The sequence below is a fragment of the Falco punctatus genome (assembly GCF_963210335.1).
Source record: "Falco punctatus genome assembly, chromosome: 3".
Classification (NCBI taxonomy): domain Eukaryota; kingdom Metazoa; phylum Chordata; class Aves; order Falconiformes; family Falconidae; genus Falco; species Falco punctatus.
In genome coordinates, this window is record NC_137582.1 from 118,949,647 (window position 1) to 118,966,181 (window position 16,535).

Here is a 16,535-nt window from a genome sequence, read left to right on the forward strand (position 1 = left end):
GAAACCTCCTAAGGGTCACGAGACAAGGAACAGCTACTACGCAAAAGTGGAAGGATTCCAGCAAAGCTCCTCATAAAGCAGATGGAGCATAAAAAGCACTAGGAGTCAAATTTTGGACTGAACAAAACATGAGAAGAGAGACAAACATGTAACTTTTATTGTTTATGTACAAATGACAGAAGTTGGTATTAAAAAGAGAATCCACCCAATCTCAAACATAGCAAAGAGCAAGATAGCTTTGAGCTCCGGCCCTCCCTGCCTCTAAAAGCACTGCGTAAATTTTAGGAGATGTTGCTTAAAATTAAAGCTAGAGAAAAGGGTTAACCACCTTCTTCTCTACTTGAGGAAGAATCAAAATGAGCTGTTCCACAAAATGAAGAACCTTCCACTCTACACGGATTAAAACAAAGAAACCAAAAGTCATTTTGTTAACTATACACTTTGGTTTAAAAAAAACCCAACAACACAATAAAACCAACAAAAAACACAAAACAAAAACAAAACTACAAAGCTAAGTATTGGCAACGGAAGTAATCTAAGTCTTAGAACATGGATGGGACATACTGAATCATACCCCAGTTCCAGTGGAAAAAGCAATACCTCTCCATAGGTTTGCAGATGACAGGGGTGGCAGCAGCAAGATCAGCCAATATTAGGAAGTTCCCAACTGAGGTGGAAGCACAGAATAGTCAGGAATTCAGGACTACTACTACTACTATTACTAATACTACTACTACACCTTAGTCTTCCTGCAACTCAGGTGATTTAAAAATGATGCAAAGTACATGGTCCAAGATTTTCTCCCCCCATCTAAGTTCTTTAGAGCGAGCCACTCCCATCTGCAGACACTTGGCCAGAGAGCTGCCATCATGCTCATTCAGTCGACTGGCACTTTTCTCAGTGGGGATTCATGTAGACCTAAATCCCGGAAGCATCAGCACTGATGAGTCTAGTAGTCCTGCAGAGAAAGGAGAGGACAGGCACACTGAGACGCTTCTACCTTCGATTCTGCTTGCAGAGCTGGGATTTTCAGTCTTCTCTCATTTCTACATACCATTAGTTGCAGGCAAAACAGAAAAGAGGCTTTTTTCTTGTAGCTAAACATTCAAAAGAAAGGACCCTTCAAAACTTTAATTCAAGAGCGCATCAACTCAAACCAGATGCTTTTAACGTTCCAGATCATGACAAGATAATAGGATGCAAAACAGCTTTTTTCATAAAAAGTGTGTAGGACTTAACTGTGACCTAGCTTCGTAACAAGCCTACCTGGGCTTATTTACTGTTAAATCCACAAGACAATGCTTCTTTCATACCATGAGATTCCTCAACCACGAAAATAAGATCTTAAATTACAGCAGAGGGAGGCTTTTTAAGCTTAGGAGTCAGTCAGCCACTCAAGTCTACAGATGAGCAATGAAAACAACGACAAAGCACTGATACTTACGGCTCTTGGCTTTTTGTTTAACTTGAGATCAATCCTGTGGTTGGAAAGATAAGAGAAATGTCCATTTCAATACATTAAGCCAACACTAGAGTTCAAAGAACCAGCTACTGCATATGGCACAGGCTACAACAAAGACTATTTGGTTAATTCAATCCACATTCTCAATTCGGCTGAGCCAAATCACTGTCCCAATATTACTGGACAAGAAAGCAGCAAAGAGACAGAGAGTGGATTCTTTATAATTTGTCAAAATGCATATTCCGTCCACTCACAAAAAGAGTTAATAAAGGTTCATAATAAAAATCACAGGGAAGTTATGCAGCATAAAGAAATAAGGTTAAATACGCATGCTCTATGTTAATTTGTTAGATGTGTAACTATGCCATAGGTAATTATTCAGACATAGTGGTAATGGTTATTTACTTGGAATAGAGATAGGAGTTTAAGATGACAGGGGTTATACGAGTCAAAGGTACTGAGTTTATTACATTTTTCCAGAAGGAAATATCCAAGTCTACACTAATCTCCTTCAGAAGCAAAGCCAGAAGAATCAGTTTTTAAACTAAGTTTTTAAGTTAAAAAGTTTATCTATTTAAAAATGAAATAGAAAGGTAAAGAAGAGTGAAGTTAATTTAATTTTGCTGAAGTTATTAAATAAAATGTTACCTCCATCACGCTTTTCTGTTTTTAAAAAAAACTTCCCAGCCTAACCTAATATACATACCTACAATTAAACAGATAAACTATGGGTTAGAAAGGTCTCAAAAGGCACATTGGTGTCTACACACTAACAACACAGCACAAGTACTAATTCAAGTCAAACTTACTCAAAGTCATAATCAAACATGCCAGACGGGCTGAGGGGCAGCATTTGAAAGGAAGAAAGCAATAGAAATTAATATACTAATGAATTAAATAAATTAGTTGATTAGCCACCCTAGCGAGATTACTAAAAAATAAAGTAAAAATAAAATAAATAATAAAGCCAGTGTTCAAATGCCATAAAGTGCTTAAGATATCTTAACCAGAATTGGGCACAAAAAGCACTCTAGACGTGGCAATCCAGAGTCCCCCTCCCCAATCGGATTTCTGGGAAAAAAAGAGGTGTTAGGACAGAGGCAGAGTGGTTTTATGGAGGGAATTTCAAAAGGAAGCTATCGGATACTTGAGAGTGCACACTAGCTCACAAGCAGAGAGAAAAACGGATTTGCTTGCAAAAGCAAACGAGCGGGTGGTCAGGAAGCAGTGGCTTTGTCTAATTATTACGGCAAAGCAAAGCTTGTTCAGGCAGAGGTGGAGACGACACGGAACTAAGTGGCCAACTCCGCATTCGAACGTTCTCATAATGCACGCGCATATGCACACACATCCTCTTGCACTCGCCTCCTTCAGAGAGCTAAAAAGAGAAGACGGTCACTTGGCCAAAGCTAATGACAGTTTGGTAACATTCCCACCCCTCGCCTCAGCATTCACACGGACACCACGGCGCTGCCCTAGAACCAGCTCTGCCCCAAAGCTAACGGTGTATTTGTTGGAAAGGACTTATCATCAAATCAGCTGTAACTTAGCAGCTTTTCAGCACTGAATTTCTAAGAGGAAACAATACTGTTTTCTCCTGAAATAGTTTCTAGCCATGAAAATTGCTGAGCACACAGAAAATAACGGTCTTGGCATTCCCATGGTCTCAGAGGGAACAGAGCATGAGTTCAGTAAAAACACTTTGATTTCCACCTGATGCCCTGGTTTTAAGGGTGGGGAGTTAAGCTGCCTATTCACAACAGTTCTGCCCAGCCCGAACCCCACCTTCCACACCGCTCTGGGTGGCGTACAAAGCAGAAAATCTAGCGGAGTCAGTGCACCTCCTGGGTGCCTGCTCCCATCACCTCCCCGTTCTTCAGGGACAGGTGAGCAGAACTCAGTCGTATGCTGGCAAATGGAAGAGTTTCTGAACAAAAAGACATGCCAGTATTTTTTTTTATTTTTCTCTTTTTCGTTCCATGACACTCAAGAAACAGACACACCAGTCTCATCTGAAAGAGCACTCTGGGCTGTAATGCATTTTAAAACACTTTGCTGCACTTTCAGTAGACTGGGACTGTTTTGTTGTTGTTTCTCTTTTTTAATCTAGAGGTACTTGACAATTGTTTGGTCTTTTCTGCCAAAAATTTAGGGGACAGTCAACAATGGCAATCACAATTTTAACAGAGTTTTTATTAGAAACTTATTTATCCTCTTTTAGTTATCTATCTGGCTATGCTAAGCATTACAAAATAGTCAATTACTAACTTACTAAGCCCTTCTGTAATGTAGATGCATCTGACGTATCTCTTGGGATGTTAAGAATGGCCATACCAGATCAGACCAGGGCTCCTCACGTCCAACACTGTCCCAGACAGTAGACAGCATCAGCTGCTTCAGTGGAAGGAATGTAGAAGAAACCCCAAAGCAACACAACCTGTCAGTAGGGCAGTTTCTTCCTAACTCCTGTCACTAAAGTTCGGGCTATGTAATGGAGCAAAACAATTTATATTATTTACAGCTTTTGTATTGCACCCCGCTGCATCTGCACTGGATTGGTTTGCTGTCCATTTAAGTGCTTAATTTTATAATTTGTTTGAAAAAGCAATTTTCTTAAGCGGTACTTCAGTTTTACAGACTGCTTCTCTGAATTTGTCTACAGATGTAGTTTCTTGTGTTATTACTGAACTTCTTTCCAATTGCCTACAGGCCAAAAAAAAAAAAAAGAAAGTTCTGAACTGCTTTGGATTCCCAGCTCATGAGGAACCAAAGGGACATCCAGTACTTTAGGATGTTTGCCCAACAAAAACTGCTGTAGGAAGAAAATTCTGACCTAAGAATTAAAGACACGCTAATGACTCACAACCTGATAAACAAATAAAATTAGTTAAACATTCTTCAAGTGCTATACCTACCTCCGTATCTACCAAACCAACCTTCCCCCAGCAATCTTTGTAAATTTTTACCACTTTTCTTGAAAACATTTCTCTCTTGTGATTGTATGGGAAGGTCCCTTAAAGAGGAAAGTAAAGCCCATCCATACATAAAGCCAACAAGCTCAAAGTTAGCAAGAACACTTTTAAAAAGCTCCTTCTAATAATCTTTAGGTACCATTTGCAGCAATCGTTTCCAGTGGTGCAGTTCTGCAGTAAATGTCTCCTCTCCCCAAGGCCATGGATTTCCATGGTTTTTTCCCCTTAGGCCCCAGCTCCACAGTGCACTGGCAGACGGTGTAGAAAGCCCTGGGCTAGCTCTGCTGGGGGGCACCGAGCCATGGCTAAGCAGCCCGTTATGTGGGCCCACGGAGGGCAGTGCTGTAAGGCAGGGAGCTTATTTCAGATTTCAAAACCATCAGCCCATCACGCTGCATCATGCCATAGGGGCATACCGTAAGGAGCAGAACCGGTCATCTAAATTCAGCCATAAAGAGTTCAGGAAATCTTTGTTTCACATGAATTTAGGTCAATTTAGTAACAAACACTTTGAGGTCAATGTGACAAAGCAACTCTTCTATGCCCTAATCAAGAGACCCAGTCTGGGATGTGCCAGCTGAAAGGGTTTGGAGTGGAAATCTTAGTGAAGATACCGGGAGTATCCACAACTCTCAAAACTATTCCAATTTGCTTTTACACTCTCCTTCTCCACAGAAAGTACTGACATTCCTATCTTACTTGGTTCTGCAGAAACCAAGAAGCAAGGACAGGAGGCCAGGACCGCACTCTTCCCCTACTGGAAGGAAGGCAGCTTTATGACTCTCCTGGACAGACAGAACTGAAAAAGCCTGGTCAAAAGCACAGCTGTACCGGAGCTGGGGTCAAGCGCCCTGCGCTGCTTGTTTAACTTCTTCCGTGTGCTTTCCCCTCCTTGAGACACTGGGGCAACGGGGTCCTGAGGAACACTACAGGATGCACACAACTGAAACCCAGAAAAATTACCAAAACGAGCCACCTGAGCTGCTCAGTATTCTAACACGTTACTAGCTCCTTTCACATCATACAGTAAACTCAATGACAGCTGACCATTCAGAAGATACGACAAGGCGGCTGCTGGTACCACTAACCTGTGTCGATTTTTGTTCTTCCGTTTTTTGTGGCTGCTGTGGTGGCTCCCAGAAGAAGTAGAGGAAGCAGCTTTCTGGGGTTTCACCCCCTGCACAGACCCATCCAGCTCTTCAGCATCCTCCTGGTTGGGCTCATTCTCCTGATTGTGAAAGTCTGGAGAAGTGTCACTTTCTGTGCCACTGCCTGGCTCCCCTAGAGCGTGACAAACACAGACGAGCACAACAGTTACCTCCCTGCAGCTCATATCCCAGGCTGCCCTGGCAAAGCCCTGCATGGAAGAAGCAACTGCCAGCAACAGTACACAGGGCAGCAGACACGCTGAGCCTTATGGCACCAGGAGGTACATAAGAGAACCTGAAAAATATTTCTGAAGGACAGCAAGTGGCCTCCTCGGTAACTGAAGCACGCTAGAATTGCAGCTGATTTAGTATTGACTACAAACCCATTTTTTAAAATCCTGAATGTGTGGCCCCTTCCCACATCACCTGCAACTGAATGACAGACACACAAACAGAAACCCATCCCTTCAGCTCTACTCGCCTCCTTCTTCAAAGAGCACAAAGTCCATTTAAATAAGTTTTATGCACAACAAACCCTTGCTGAACATGAGTTTTCTCGAGAAAGGAAGCTCAACTTCTGTTTCTCACAGTGCCACTTTGCCGACTTGCGTAGCCAGCGGCTGTGCTGGGAGGAGGCGGCAGCTAGCCTACGAGGAGCAGCCACAGGTCCCGGGACAGGGAGCAGTGAGCACAGCACGAATCCAGACAACTGGAGACAGAGCTGAACGGTGGGGAGCAGAGTAATTCTTTCCCAAGTCTGAGAGAAATGAAAAAGTGACTTACTCTTCTCAATGAGCTGGTCCTGAACTCCAGCTAATGCACTGACCGCCTAGAAAACCAAAAGGGGCGTTAATGAAAGCCGTAATCCACTTACCACTTTCCGAATGTTCAAAACCACAGAGATTGCCTCACAAAGAAAGACACATCAGGCTTTTGCTTGAAAGAACATATGACCTAGCACCAGCAGAAGGGGGTTAGGAGCAAAAAGGTAAGACACAGATGGCAGTGACAAGTGTGTGGCATGGGTGGTTCTTGACTGCAATTCCCTTTCGCCTCTCCGGGCACTAGGAAAAGGGTTTCTGAAAGAGGCTGCGATGTGGGATGAAGGTGCTTGGGTCAGGGGTGACAGAACAGAACAGTGGTCCTGCAGCAGCCTGAGAGACCGCCACAGGACCAGCTGCACTGAGGAGCACCAAGGGGTGGAGGGGACAACGATGGGGACGTGGATGGGGACGGGGATGGGGCAGGGGACGGGGCAGGGGATGCGGATGCGGCAGGGATGGGGATGGGGCCGCCGGCCAGGCCCCGCTGGGACCAGGCCTGGCACTCACCGCAGCCGAGGTGACCGAGGACTTGCTGAAGAGCCGCTCAGCCTCCTTGAACTTGCGGTTCCTTCGGTCGTTTTTGCTGTTGGAGTTCCTGAAAAAGAGAGAAAGGGCGTCGCGGGGGCCCGGGGGGCGGGCGGGACCGGGCCGGGCCGGGCCGGGACTCACTTCTGGTTGGTGAGGTAGCGGTCCCAGCCGCGGATGATGTTCCCGTACATCTGCGTGTCCTCCAGGTAGCTGCCCTCGAAGGCGTAGATCTGCCGCTCCAGGTTGGCCAGCGTCTCCTGCCGGGCACAGGCAGCGCATGGAGCGGGCCCGGCCCCGCGCCCGCCCGCGGCCCAGGCCCCGCCGTCCGCCCGCCCGCCCGCGGCCTGCAGGCCCCGCCGCCCCCGGCCCCGCCGCTCACCGCCAGCTCCTGCTTGCGCTTCACCAGCTCGGCCAGCTCCCGGCGGGTGTCGGGGATCTGCGGGGGGCCGCCGGCCTTGGCGTGCAGCGCGGCCATGGCGGCGGCGGCCTGCGCGGGCCGGGCGGGGCGGGGCGCGGCGGCGGCTGCGCTGCCGGGAGGGGCCGCCGGGGGCAGCGCCGAGCCCGCCCCGGCCCGGCCCCGCTCCGCCCCGCCCCGGCGGCCCCCGCCGGCCCATCGCCCGGGCGCGGAAGGGTGATCCGGGCCCGCCGCCAGCCGGCCCGGAGGCCTCGGGTCATGCCCTGCCGGGGGGCGGCCTCGGTCTCGGCCGCAGCGGGGAGCTGGCCCCGCGGGCCCGGCCCGGCGCAGCCGCGGCGGGGGGGGGGGGGGCGGCCGAGCCGGGCGGGGGGCGGCAGCCGAGCCGAGCAGGCCGAGCCGAGGGGCGTTCCGTGCCCCCGGTGCCCCCGGTGCCCGCAGCCTACTCAGCCGGGCGCGGGCTGCTGTGAGGCGACGCGCGCCCCGCGCACCCCCGCCCCACTCCCTCCCTCCCTCCCCCCCCCAGCCCCACGCACCCCCGCTCACCCCCCGCCCCATTCTCTCCCGCCCCACTCACACGCGCCCCCCACAACCCCGCTCCCCCCCCCCGCAAGGCCTGAGCACAGGGATGCGGTGCGAACCCCCTCACGCACACATCCCCCCCACCCCCCCAAATCACACAATTTTTTTTTAAAACTCACTTGGTGACCTGAATACCGAGATGAGCATGGGAAGTCCATCTATTTCAAGGAACACGGGAGAAAAAAAAGACAGTAGGGACTAGGAAACTACCAGTGATTAGGGCTAAATTTACAAATTCTTTATTTAAAAATCCCTGGTGTATATATAAAGGAGATCCTCCTAGCCAAAACTTGTTCTATCTACTGTTTGTAGCCCCATGTCAATGCCCCATATTTACACCATAAATGTTCTAGCCTGTGTATACAATATGCAACACTTGTATACACAAAGTATATACACAGCAGGTACAAATAGCTTGTGACCAAAGAACAAACATCCAGGCAAATTAGTAAATGGCGTGGAAAATACACATTTCTTATACCATAAAGCAATGGGGAGGAGACATCCAAAAATAGGCAAGACTTTCAGTGAGTGGGATTGTTTCTTCTCTTCCCAAAGCAGCGTTTTGTTTCACAGGGAAGAAGACTAATTTCAAACAGGTGACTTGTATAACTTTTCATAAAAAGAAAACTTAAATAGTGCAAACTGTGGTTAAAACATGTCACCACGTTAAAGGTCTTTACGCGTAATACAAATGAAACCAATGAGAAGTTATTCATGGGGCAGGGGTGGCATCAGAAATAAAGGCCCCAGTTTCAGACCCATACACTCACCATCCAGTAACAGCTTCAGCACCACACGCTGGAACCATGCCGGGCAGACGCTGACCTAGACCTCAGCCCCCAAATCACAGGATCCTCACCTAGAGTCCCAGGAAGTGTTTAATTTTGATTTCAAATTACCTTGTCGTTTTCAGGTAGTGTAATCCAGCGAAACATCCGTCCCTGAAAGTCATCACAAGGCAAAGGAACTGCCCAAAACATACAAAGACAAGAGGGGCTTTGCAACATTTCCACCTTCTGTCATGAGCCGGGTAAATCCTCCTGTCTAGAACTCCTAACAGGCAAAGGAATTTGGCAAACTACCAAACAAGACTTCTTACAAAATGCACCGGGTTACTTTCTAACTACTAAAGTAGCATTTTCAAATGGCTATAACAAAACAATTAACAAAAATAATTTAAAATATGCCAGCTGTGTTTTACACCGTTTTCTAGAAGAGGACAGTCTTTCAACATCTGTCGAGTACTTCCAGCATCAGAGCTTTCACTTCCAGGTGCTCTTTGCTTGTCGGAGGGGGGGAAAAAGCAGAAGAGAAGAAAAAACAAAACAAAACCAAAACAACCCACCTGTATTTCCTGATATGCAGAACTATCAAAAATGAATAATCAGTGAAGTCCCCCATAATAAACTACGAGAACAGACCAGCAACAGAAAAAGGACTTTAAGGCAATAAGAGGCATCGGTGCTGAGATGCTCCAATGTTTACATCCCAATGCACGTTCAACTGCAATGAATTCCTCTCCCCTGCCCGCCCCCCAATTTCCTCCTCATCTGTTAACTGTCAGACTCTTCCTCCTTCTCATCATCATCATCATCGTCCTTTGTGTTGGCCTCAGATTTATCTGAGGATTCATGGAGAAGAACATATTCCCTGCTACTGAACCCAAACTTCAGTACATCCTTTTCCTTGAGTTCGTAATAACGCTGAGGTTCAATCCGCTGGTTATTTAGAAAAGTGCCGTTCCCAGAGCCCAGGTCGATTATGTAGGGCCTCACTCTGCGGCCAACGGTACCATCCGCACGCGTGTACTCCACAAGCCTAGCAAAACAAAAACCACCGATTCAATCACAGCAGCAAGAGACAGAAAACATACTCCAACAGCAGACACGTCTTCCAACATGCAAGCCCCGGTGCTGTTAATGCGTATCTGTCCTTGCAAAGATCTGAACTAGTCTGATGAAAGCGACATGAAACCGCGTGAGACTGAGCAGATTCTGACAGACTGCATCACCTCCTAAAATTTCTGATGATATAATACAGTAATTCCGACAACAGAACAGATGGCCATTCCCTAAGATGGCATCTTTGTCTTCCGCAGCCAGCAACCCCTGCTGCTTCAGATCTGCAGACTTTGTTGTGAAAGACCAAATGAATAAAACCTCTCCTTGAAATACTTTTACTGCCAATTACACCTGCCAGTTTATTTCAAGTCAGATACACACACAGTTCTGTGATTAACCCTGCTGTGTTATTTGTCTTACTAAAAGGCTGCTTGTGGTTAAATGAGAGCAATCGCAGATATTTTTGATTACTGCTAGGATGATACGCCGCAGTGAAACATAAATTCCATCTCTCTCTAACATACTTACACCAAATTCGTACCTCTCAACTGTGCATATCCAGGGTTTTTTTTGTTTGCAGGTTTTTTCCTCCATAAATTCCTCAATAATCCTGTTTCACCAGCAGGCAGAGTAATACTTACCGGTACTGAAACACAGCATGCTGCTTTGAGCAGGAGGGGTGGTCAATAGGGATATCTGCGATTCTGCGGTGCCTGCCCAGAAGATAAGCACTCTGCCTGTGAATGTACATGACCGGGAGAAACTCATCGTTTTTGAAAGGATAGAGGCGCCACCGCTTCTTCGGAATCCGTGCTTCGGGGGGCTCACTGTACTTAATCACAACACCTCGGAAAGTGTTGGTATCCTCTAGAAGCGCACCAGAGAGTTCAAAGCTTGGCTTCTCTTTGTTTACAGAAGCTTTTGCTTTAGGTTTGTTATCAGATTGCCCGAGTTCTGGATTCTGGTCAACACCATTGCCTTCGTTATTTTGTCGATGCTCTCGTCTTCTCTCGTTATAAAACTCCCTCTCAGCCTGCTGCTCACGGATGTTCTGAACATCTCTCTCTCTCTCGTGGCCTCGAACTCCAGGCCTTTCATTTGCATTCTTCCTTCTGTCAGAGTGCTCTCTGTGTCTATCTCTGTCACCGCTTCTGTCTCTCCTATGTTCTTGTTCTGATGAGTATCTCTGCTTTCGCTCCTCGTTTCCTCTACGACAATGATCATCTCGCTCCTGTAACAAAGAATCACTTATAGTAATGTATTCAAAATCAGAATGAAAGAGCAGTAAGCCTGACGCGTTTTAAGAAATCACAGTCCTACACACGGACAACGCGTACTTAGATATGCTGTGTGCAGAACTAACACAAAGCGAGGGGAACTTAGTTCCTTGCCAAACTATCTGGATTCTTACAATCTGTGCCGAATAAAGCAGGATGAAGAAACAGCACGATGCTCCCGAAATGCAAAGCAACTCGTGTGGGCAGCCTGGGTAGGGGGCAAAGGCCGGGTTCAGGTGTGTGTGTGAACGCCCGGTGGGTTAAGGCAAAGCCTGGGGCGGGCAGCAGGAGCCATTAAGCGGCTACGACCCCCCGACCCTCCTCTTCCGAACAGGCCGTGCTACAACGACGGGAAGACAGTAGCTGCTAGCGCGCGGTGGCTGTCCGTACCTCGCACGGGCGGGTCCCGCTGCCGCTGGGGCCGGGCCCCGGGGCTACCGGCTGCGCGATTTACCTGCTTCACCTTCACGGCGGCGTGGTGCGGGCTGCGGCTCCGCCTGCCGCGCGGGGACCGGCTCCTCCGCCCCGACTTGCTCTTCCTCTTGGGCGATCTTGAAAACAAGAGGGGTGTGTGTGGGGGTGTGTGGGGGGGGGTGCGGGGGGTGGGGGGGTGTGCGCCGCGGAGCCGCGGCCGGGCCGGGCGCAGCGCGGGGCCCGCTTCCACCGGGCCGCCCTACCTGCTGCTCCTGCCGCGGCTGCCCTGGCGCGGCCCGGCCGGGCCCCGCCGCTCCTCGGCCGGCGGCGACTGGCTGCCCCGCGCCGAGCGGGAGGCGGAGCGCCGGGGGCTCCGCTTCTCGGCCTTCACCGTCACCTCCCGCCGCCGCCGCTGCCGCCGCCGCTCGGCCGCCGCCTCCATGGCACCGCCGGCCGCCACAAAGGGAAGCGCGCGCCGCTTCCGGCCCGCGCGCCGCCACCCGGAAGCGCTTCCGCCGGGGGCGCCCCCGGCCGCTTCTGCGCCTGCGCCGGGCCCGCGCGTGCGCGCTGCTCCCGCTCCCCGCGGCGGGCGCCGTCGCAACGGCAACAGCGGCCGCCATGATCCCGCCGCCGGACTCGCTGCTGCGATATGACCCGCCGGTGCTCGTCAGCCGCCGCACGGAGAAGCGCTGCCCCGGGGCCGGGCCAGGCCGCCCGCCGGCGGCCAGCGCCTCCCGCGCTCCGCAGCCCCCGCAGGCCGGGCCGCTGAGGGGGACGCCGGGGGCCGCGGCCGCCCAGCAGCCGCAGGAGCTCCTCAACGCCATCCTGCCGCCGCGGTGAGGGGCCGCGCCCGGCTGCGCCCGGCAGCGCCCGCGGCCGCCCTTAACGCCCGGTGCTTTTCCTGGCAGGGAGTGGGAGGAGGAGCAGCAGCGCTGGGTGCAGGAGGTGTCCAGCGCGCCCAGCACCCGCCTGGATGTCATCCATCTCCAGGAGCAGCTGGACCGGCGGCTGCGGCAGCGGCAGGCGCGGGAGACCGGCCTGTGCCCGGTGCGCAGGGAGCTCTACGGGCAGTGCTTCGGTCAGTGCCGCGCCCGCCACGGCAGCGAGCGGCGCCCCTCACCCTCTCCCACCGGGCTGCAGCTCCCGGAGCCACGTCCCCCTCAGCACCCCTCCGGGCTGACACGGCCAGGCTGACAGCGGGCCACAGGGCCGACACAGCCCATCGGGGTCACACCGGGCTGCAGGGCTGACCCCGGGCCATAGGGGTCACATGGAGCCGGCAGGGCTGACACTGGCCCATCAAGGTCACGCTGGGCCATGGGGCTAACGCAGCCTCAGTCCCCACCGGGCTGGGCTGACACCAGGCCATCGGGGTCACACCAGGCCACAGGGCCGATACCAGGTCACGGGGCTGACAGCAGGCCAGGAGGGCTGCCACTGGCCCATCAGGTCGACACTGGGCTAGCAGGGCTGACAGCGGCCCATCAGGCTGACACGGGGCCGCAGGGGGCAAGGGCTGCCCTTCCAGCAGCCGTGCTGCGCTTGCCTTCCCTTCGGCACTCTGCAGAGCAGACCGGTGCGACCGTTAACCCCAGCTGTCAGCTTTCATACAGAGCATTTTACCCTGTCTTGTTACTCACAGAGCTGACACTCAGAAGACAGGTAAAGGTGTGCCTGTGGTTTGAGCAGGATTCTTCTAGAGGCTCTGAACTCTACTGGAGGCATCCGAATAACTGCAACAAAATCATTACAAATGTTTAGGTTTTTGCCATTATAGCTTTAGTGGAGCGGTATCACTGTTGTTACCATAGGTTCTGTACCACCACTCCACTTTTATCTGCTAGTGCTGATGCTATAGCTGTAAAGTAAGAAAAAAAATAATTACAACCATCTGTAGCAAATCTGCGTTGCTTTGGTGGCACAGAGACTAGGTGAAAGACAAGAAACTCTGGAGCCTGTGTGTATCCAGCATTCCCGGGTAAGTGTACAGCAGCTACTTTAACTAGGCTGTTGTAACCTTTCTTTAAAGATGAATTGATCCGTGAAACTACAATTAACTGCGCAGAGCGAGGACTATTGCTGCTTCGAGTCAGGGATGAAATCCAAATGACAATTGCTGCTTATCAGACATTGTACGAGAGCAGCGTTGCATTCGGCATGCGGAAGGCACTACAAGCTGAACAAGGCAAATCTGACATGGAAAAAAGAGTAAGTTGGGCTGCTCAGTCCATAACGTAGTTTTCTGCACATGATACTGCGGAAGGATGTTACGTATAGCATTTTGTATGAAATTGGTTATTTCTATTTCCACTGGATGGCAGTAAAGATCATCAAAATACTTGTCTTATTGTTTTCCTAGGGCCTAATTGCACTTCCCAAGTTATGTGCTATTCTATCTGGAACACTTTGAGGACTGTGCATCATACAACTTTGTTCCATCTTAACTGAAAATTGATTAGTAAGAAACACAACTTGAGATATCTCTACTCTTTTCCAAGATTGCAGAGTTAGAAGAGGAAAAGCGAGAGCTGGAAAGACAAGTGAGTGAACAGAAGGCCACGTGTGAAGCTATTGAAAAACGTGAACGTGAAAGGCAACAGATAGATGAAAAGAAACACGCTGAAGAGGTTCAGTTCCTGAAACAAATGAATCAACGGCTGAAGGTTAGTAAAAAAATTCAATTCCAAATAGCAAGGGTAAAACTTCTCATTTTGTAATTAGAAAGATATAAAAGCACCCTTCTGCTTATAGTTCCAGAAGTGTTACACTTACAGTGCAATTGTATTAACATTCCACTTTCTTTAAATTCTTAATGACATGAGTTAATAGCACTTTTGCATTCTCTACTTCCATGGTCAGTCAGCAGCTGGTTTTTACCAGTAAACCTCATGATGCAAACATCAGGTCAGATTAGCTGAATTCTAGAGATACACACATTTGCCGGGGAGAGATCAGAATTTGTTCAGAAAATGATTGTTATAGTCAGCTGGAGAAGAAGATGACGTGCATGCAGCTGAACCCCAAATGGAGAGGCTTCAAACTTCGCTGATATCTCAGGAATCTATTTCTGCATAATTTGACTATAAGGTTATAATAGTTAGCACCCCTTCTCAACTACAATATAGAAAATCTAGTAAAGGCAAATTAAGATGGTTTATTTTTTTGCCTTTGGCCATTAAAGCTGACTCCCTGATGACAAAACACACCATTTAACATTAATTATTTCCTAGTAAGAATAATCGTGTACTTATGCAGGGGGGACTGCATAATCACAGCAGTATTTTTGTGCAAACTGCTTTGGTGAAAACAGAGTTGCTCCTCACTACTTAGCTTTTGAAAGGAAATAATCCCACACCTTTTGAGTAAAGAAAAAATGTACCTTAAGTATTTCTGGCTAGAGCTAAAAACGATTTCCTTTACACCAAGCTGCTTTCCGTATTTGCTGTTCCTACAGTTTCTCCCTTGTAAACCATTAACATCTTCAGGCCATCTTGAAGTATTTTAGGGCGTAAAATGGAATTGCTGTTAGATCAAGTATGTGTTGCCACTGAATCCGTATTTCTTCCTTGAAGTAACAGCTGTGTGTATACCACTGGTGTAGTTTATTTTGATGGCAGCTCTAGGAAGAGGACAATCTAAGAGTCCTGGAAGTTCCGTGCACGACACACTCCCTAAGCATGGGTAGCTCTCCAATCAATCTACTAATTGGGCGTCAAGTTGTCTCAGTAACTGAGAAACTTGCTGTTCCCAGCTACTTTTGTCCCAGAGTCAGAGTTTGTGTTCCAAATGTTAGAGCCAAATATTCAATTTAGCTAACATAGTCCAGCCTGAAATCAGAGAATTCAGACCACTGTTTCAACAGCTTTTATTTAATTTCCTCTTCAGTGCTTTACATTATAAAAATGAGTCTTTCATTGTATGGAACCAAAGCCAGCTCTTTTCTTCTCAGAATGCAACAAGTGTGTATGCCAAGAATGAAAAGCTAATTTATAAAACATGTAGCAAGTAACGGAATAGCTAGGAAAAAAAAAAACCCCACACAACAAAAACCTGGCCTGCTTCTCTTGAAGTATTGCAGCATCCCTGAGCTCCTCGCTTTTAATATCTACCAATTTATCACTTTACAGCAATTTGAGTGTATTTTTTAGGTTGAATCTAATTTGACTTACTGTCTCATTTGTTTTTCAGGCCCAACTTGAAAGCATCATTGCACGAAATAAGTAGATTTTTTTGTTATCCTCCAGGCAGTGCTCAGAATTGCTGTCAGAGCAAGAAGTTTGCAATTAGTGACAAAGACTTATCTTCATAAAACAATCTTGAATTTTTGCTTACCAGTAACTGAAGGCAGCATAGTTGTGTTTCTTTTTCTCTTGAAGATTTTAAATCCAAAACCTTAATTACTGTGCCCACTTTTCAGTGCCATCTCAGCATTTAACTCCTTAAGTAGCAAACCTGTCTGGTATTGCCTGCAGGCAATATGCTAGGTGACCTTCAAAGCAATAAACTAATAAAACATTTTTACGTGCAAACATCTTTGTAACATTATTACTTTGAAAATGTAGAAAATTCAGAAACCATATACAAAGTGTCTACAATAAATGTAAGTCACATTCACAAAGAATGAAACTGCAGGTAATTGTTGGATGGGTGTTTGGAGGGTATTTCCTTGAGTATGTGCAAGTCGTACCTCAAAATCCCGTCAGAGCCGTCAGCAGTAGCCTATGAGCAACACCAAAGCTCTCTACGTGGTTATTTCAGAGGAAACAAAGGGGATGATGCCATTCCACTTCTCATGGGAAGCAAATGAAATCTTTACTTGAGGTACCTGTGTAAGTAGCTGGTTATACACAGCAAGCAGACATGGGAAAGGTATCACTGTAGTCATATGAAGAACTCCATGAAGTTAGTTTCCAGAAAAAAAGACACCCAGCCCAAACCAAAAAAACCCCACCACCACTGAGTAACACTTCAGGATATGTTTTGCCAGCGCAGTTTTTACTGGCCTTAGATGGAGATGTGGAAATACCCTGATCTCCAACTGCATAAAGAACTTTCAGATGATGCAGAAACAA

At 48.4% G+C, this 16,535-nt stretch overlaps 3 protein-coding genes and 1 long non-coding RNA gene across 9 annotated transcripts in view; 2 read left to right on the forward strand and 2 right to left on the reverse strand.

Annotated features, from left to right (window-relative positions):
• Nucleotides 1–16,535, forward strand: part of LOC308061682 — a 529,572-nt gene that overhangs the window by 388,056 nt on the left and 124,981 nt on the right. The window lies entirely within an intron of this gene.
• MEAF6 (MYST/Esa1 associated factor 6) lies at nucleotides 130–7,472 on the reverse strand. Of its 6 annotated transcripts, none has more exons than XR_013927317.1 (8): nucleotides 7,314–7,472; nucleotides 7,076–7,191; nucleotides 6,914–7,001; nucleotides 6,366–6,411; nucleotides 5,523–5,715; nucleotides 2,111–2,168; nucleotides 1,445–1,478; nucleotides 130–958 (listed from the first exon to the last, which is right to left on the reverse strand). XR_013927317.1 is itself a non-coding variant. In XM_080382003.1 (8 exons), exons 1-8 carry the CDS (start codon nucleotides 7,407–7,409, stop codon nucleotides 950–952), a joined length of 612 nt encoding a protein of 203 aa, XP_080238129.1. In that variant the 5' UTR covers nucleotides 7,410–7,472; the 3' UTR covers nucleotides 130–949. The 6 variants fall into 6 exon arrangements, 5 of the variants coding, with proteins under 5 accessions (XP_080238129.1, XP_080238130.1, XP_080238131.1 ...); XM_080382003.1 differs by lacking the exon at nucleotides 2,111–2,168 and adding an exon at nucleotides 2,272–2,301; XM_080382004.1 differs by lacking the exon at nucleotides 2,111–2,168.
• SNIP1 (Smad nuclear interacting protein 1) lies at nucleotides 8,136–11,967 on the reverse strand. Its single transcript, XM_080381969.1, has 4 exons — nucleotides 11,727–11,967; nucleotides 11,504–11,600; nucleotides 10,414–11,003; nucleotides 8,136–9,749 (listed from the first exon to the last, which is right to left on the reverse strand). The coding sequence occupies exons 1-4, from the start codon at nucleotides 11,903–11,905 to the stop codon at nucleotides 9,485–9,487; spliced, it is 1,131 nt and encodes a 376-aa protein (XP_080238095.1). The 5' UTR covers nucleotides 11,906–11,967; the 3' UTR covers nucleotides 8,136–9,484.
• Nucleotides 11,959–16,410, forward strand: DNALI1 (dynein axonemal light intermediate chain 1). Its single transcript, XM_080382000.1, has 5 exons — nucleotides 11,959–12,299; nucleotides 12,372–12,541; nucleotides 13,493–13,671; nucleotides 13,962–14,126; nucleotides 15,652–16,410. The coding sequence occupies exons 1-5, from the start codon at nucleotides 12,082–12,084 to the stop codon at nucleotides 15,685–15,687; spliced, it is 768 nt and encodes a 255-aa protein (XP_080238126.1). The 5' UTR covers nucleotides 11,959–12,081; the 3' UTR covers nucleotides 15,688–16,410.

Excerpts from the sequence above, each read along its gene's own strand:
- MEAF6 (XM_080382002.1), bottom strand. The coding sequence starts at position 7,409 with ATGGCCGCGCTGCACGCCAAGGCCGGCGGCCCCCCGCAGATCCCCGAC. Across the intron at positions 5,716-6,365 it reads GGACCAGCTCATTGAGAAGA|GGGAGCCAGGCAGTGGCACA; the intron begins GTAAGTCACTTT and ends GTCACGCTCTAG. Across the intron at positions 2,302-5,522 it reads AAGAACAAAAATCGACACAG|CCCGTCTGGCATGTTTGATT; the intron begins GTTAGTGGTACC and ends GCTGCCCCTCAG.
- SNIP1 (XM_080381969.1), bottom strand. The coding sequence starts at position 11,905 with ATGGAGGCGGCGGCCGAGCGGCGGCGGCAGCGGCGGCGGCGGGAGGTG. Across the intron at positions 11,601-11,726 it reads AGCCGCGGCAGGAGCAGCAG|ATCGCCCAAGAGGAAGAGCA; the intron begins GTAGGGCGGCCC and ends CTTGTTTTCAAG. Across the intron at positions 9,750-10,413 it reads CATGCTGTGTTTCAGTACCG|GCTTGTGGAGTACACGCGTG; the intron begins GTAAGTATTACT and ends TTGTTTTGCTAG.
- DNALI1 (XM_080382000.1), top strand. The coding sequence starts at position 12,082 with ATGATCCCGCCGCCGGACTCGCTGCTGCGATATGACCCGCCGGTGCTC. Across the intron at positions 12,542-13,492 it reads GCTCTACGGGCAGTGCTTCG|ATGAATTGATCCGTGAAACT; the intron begins GTCAGTGCCGCG and ends CTTTCTTTAAAG. Across the intron at positions 14,127-15,651 it reads AAATGAATCAACGGCTGAAG|GCCCAACTTGAAAGCATCAT; the intron begins GTTAGTAAAAAA and ends TTTGTTTTTCAG.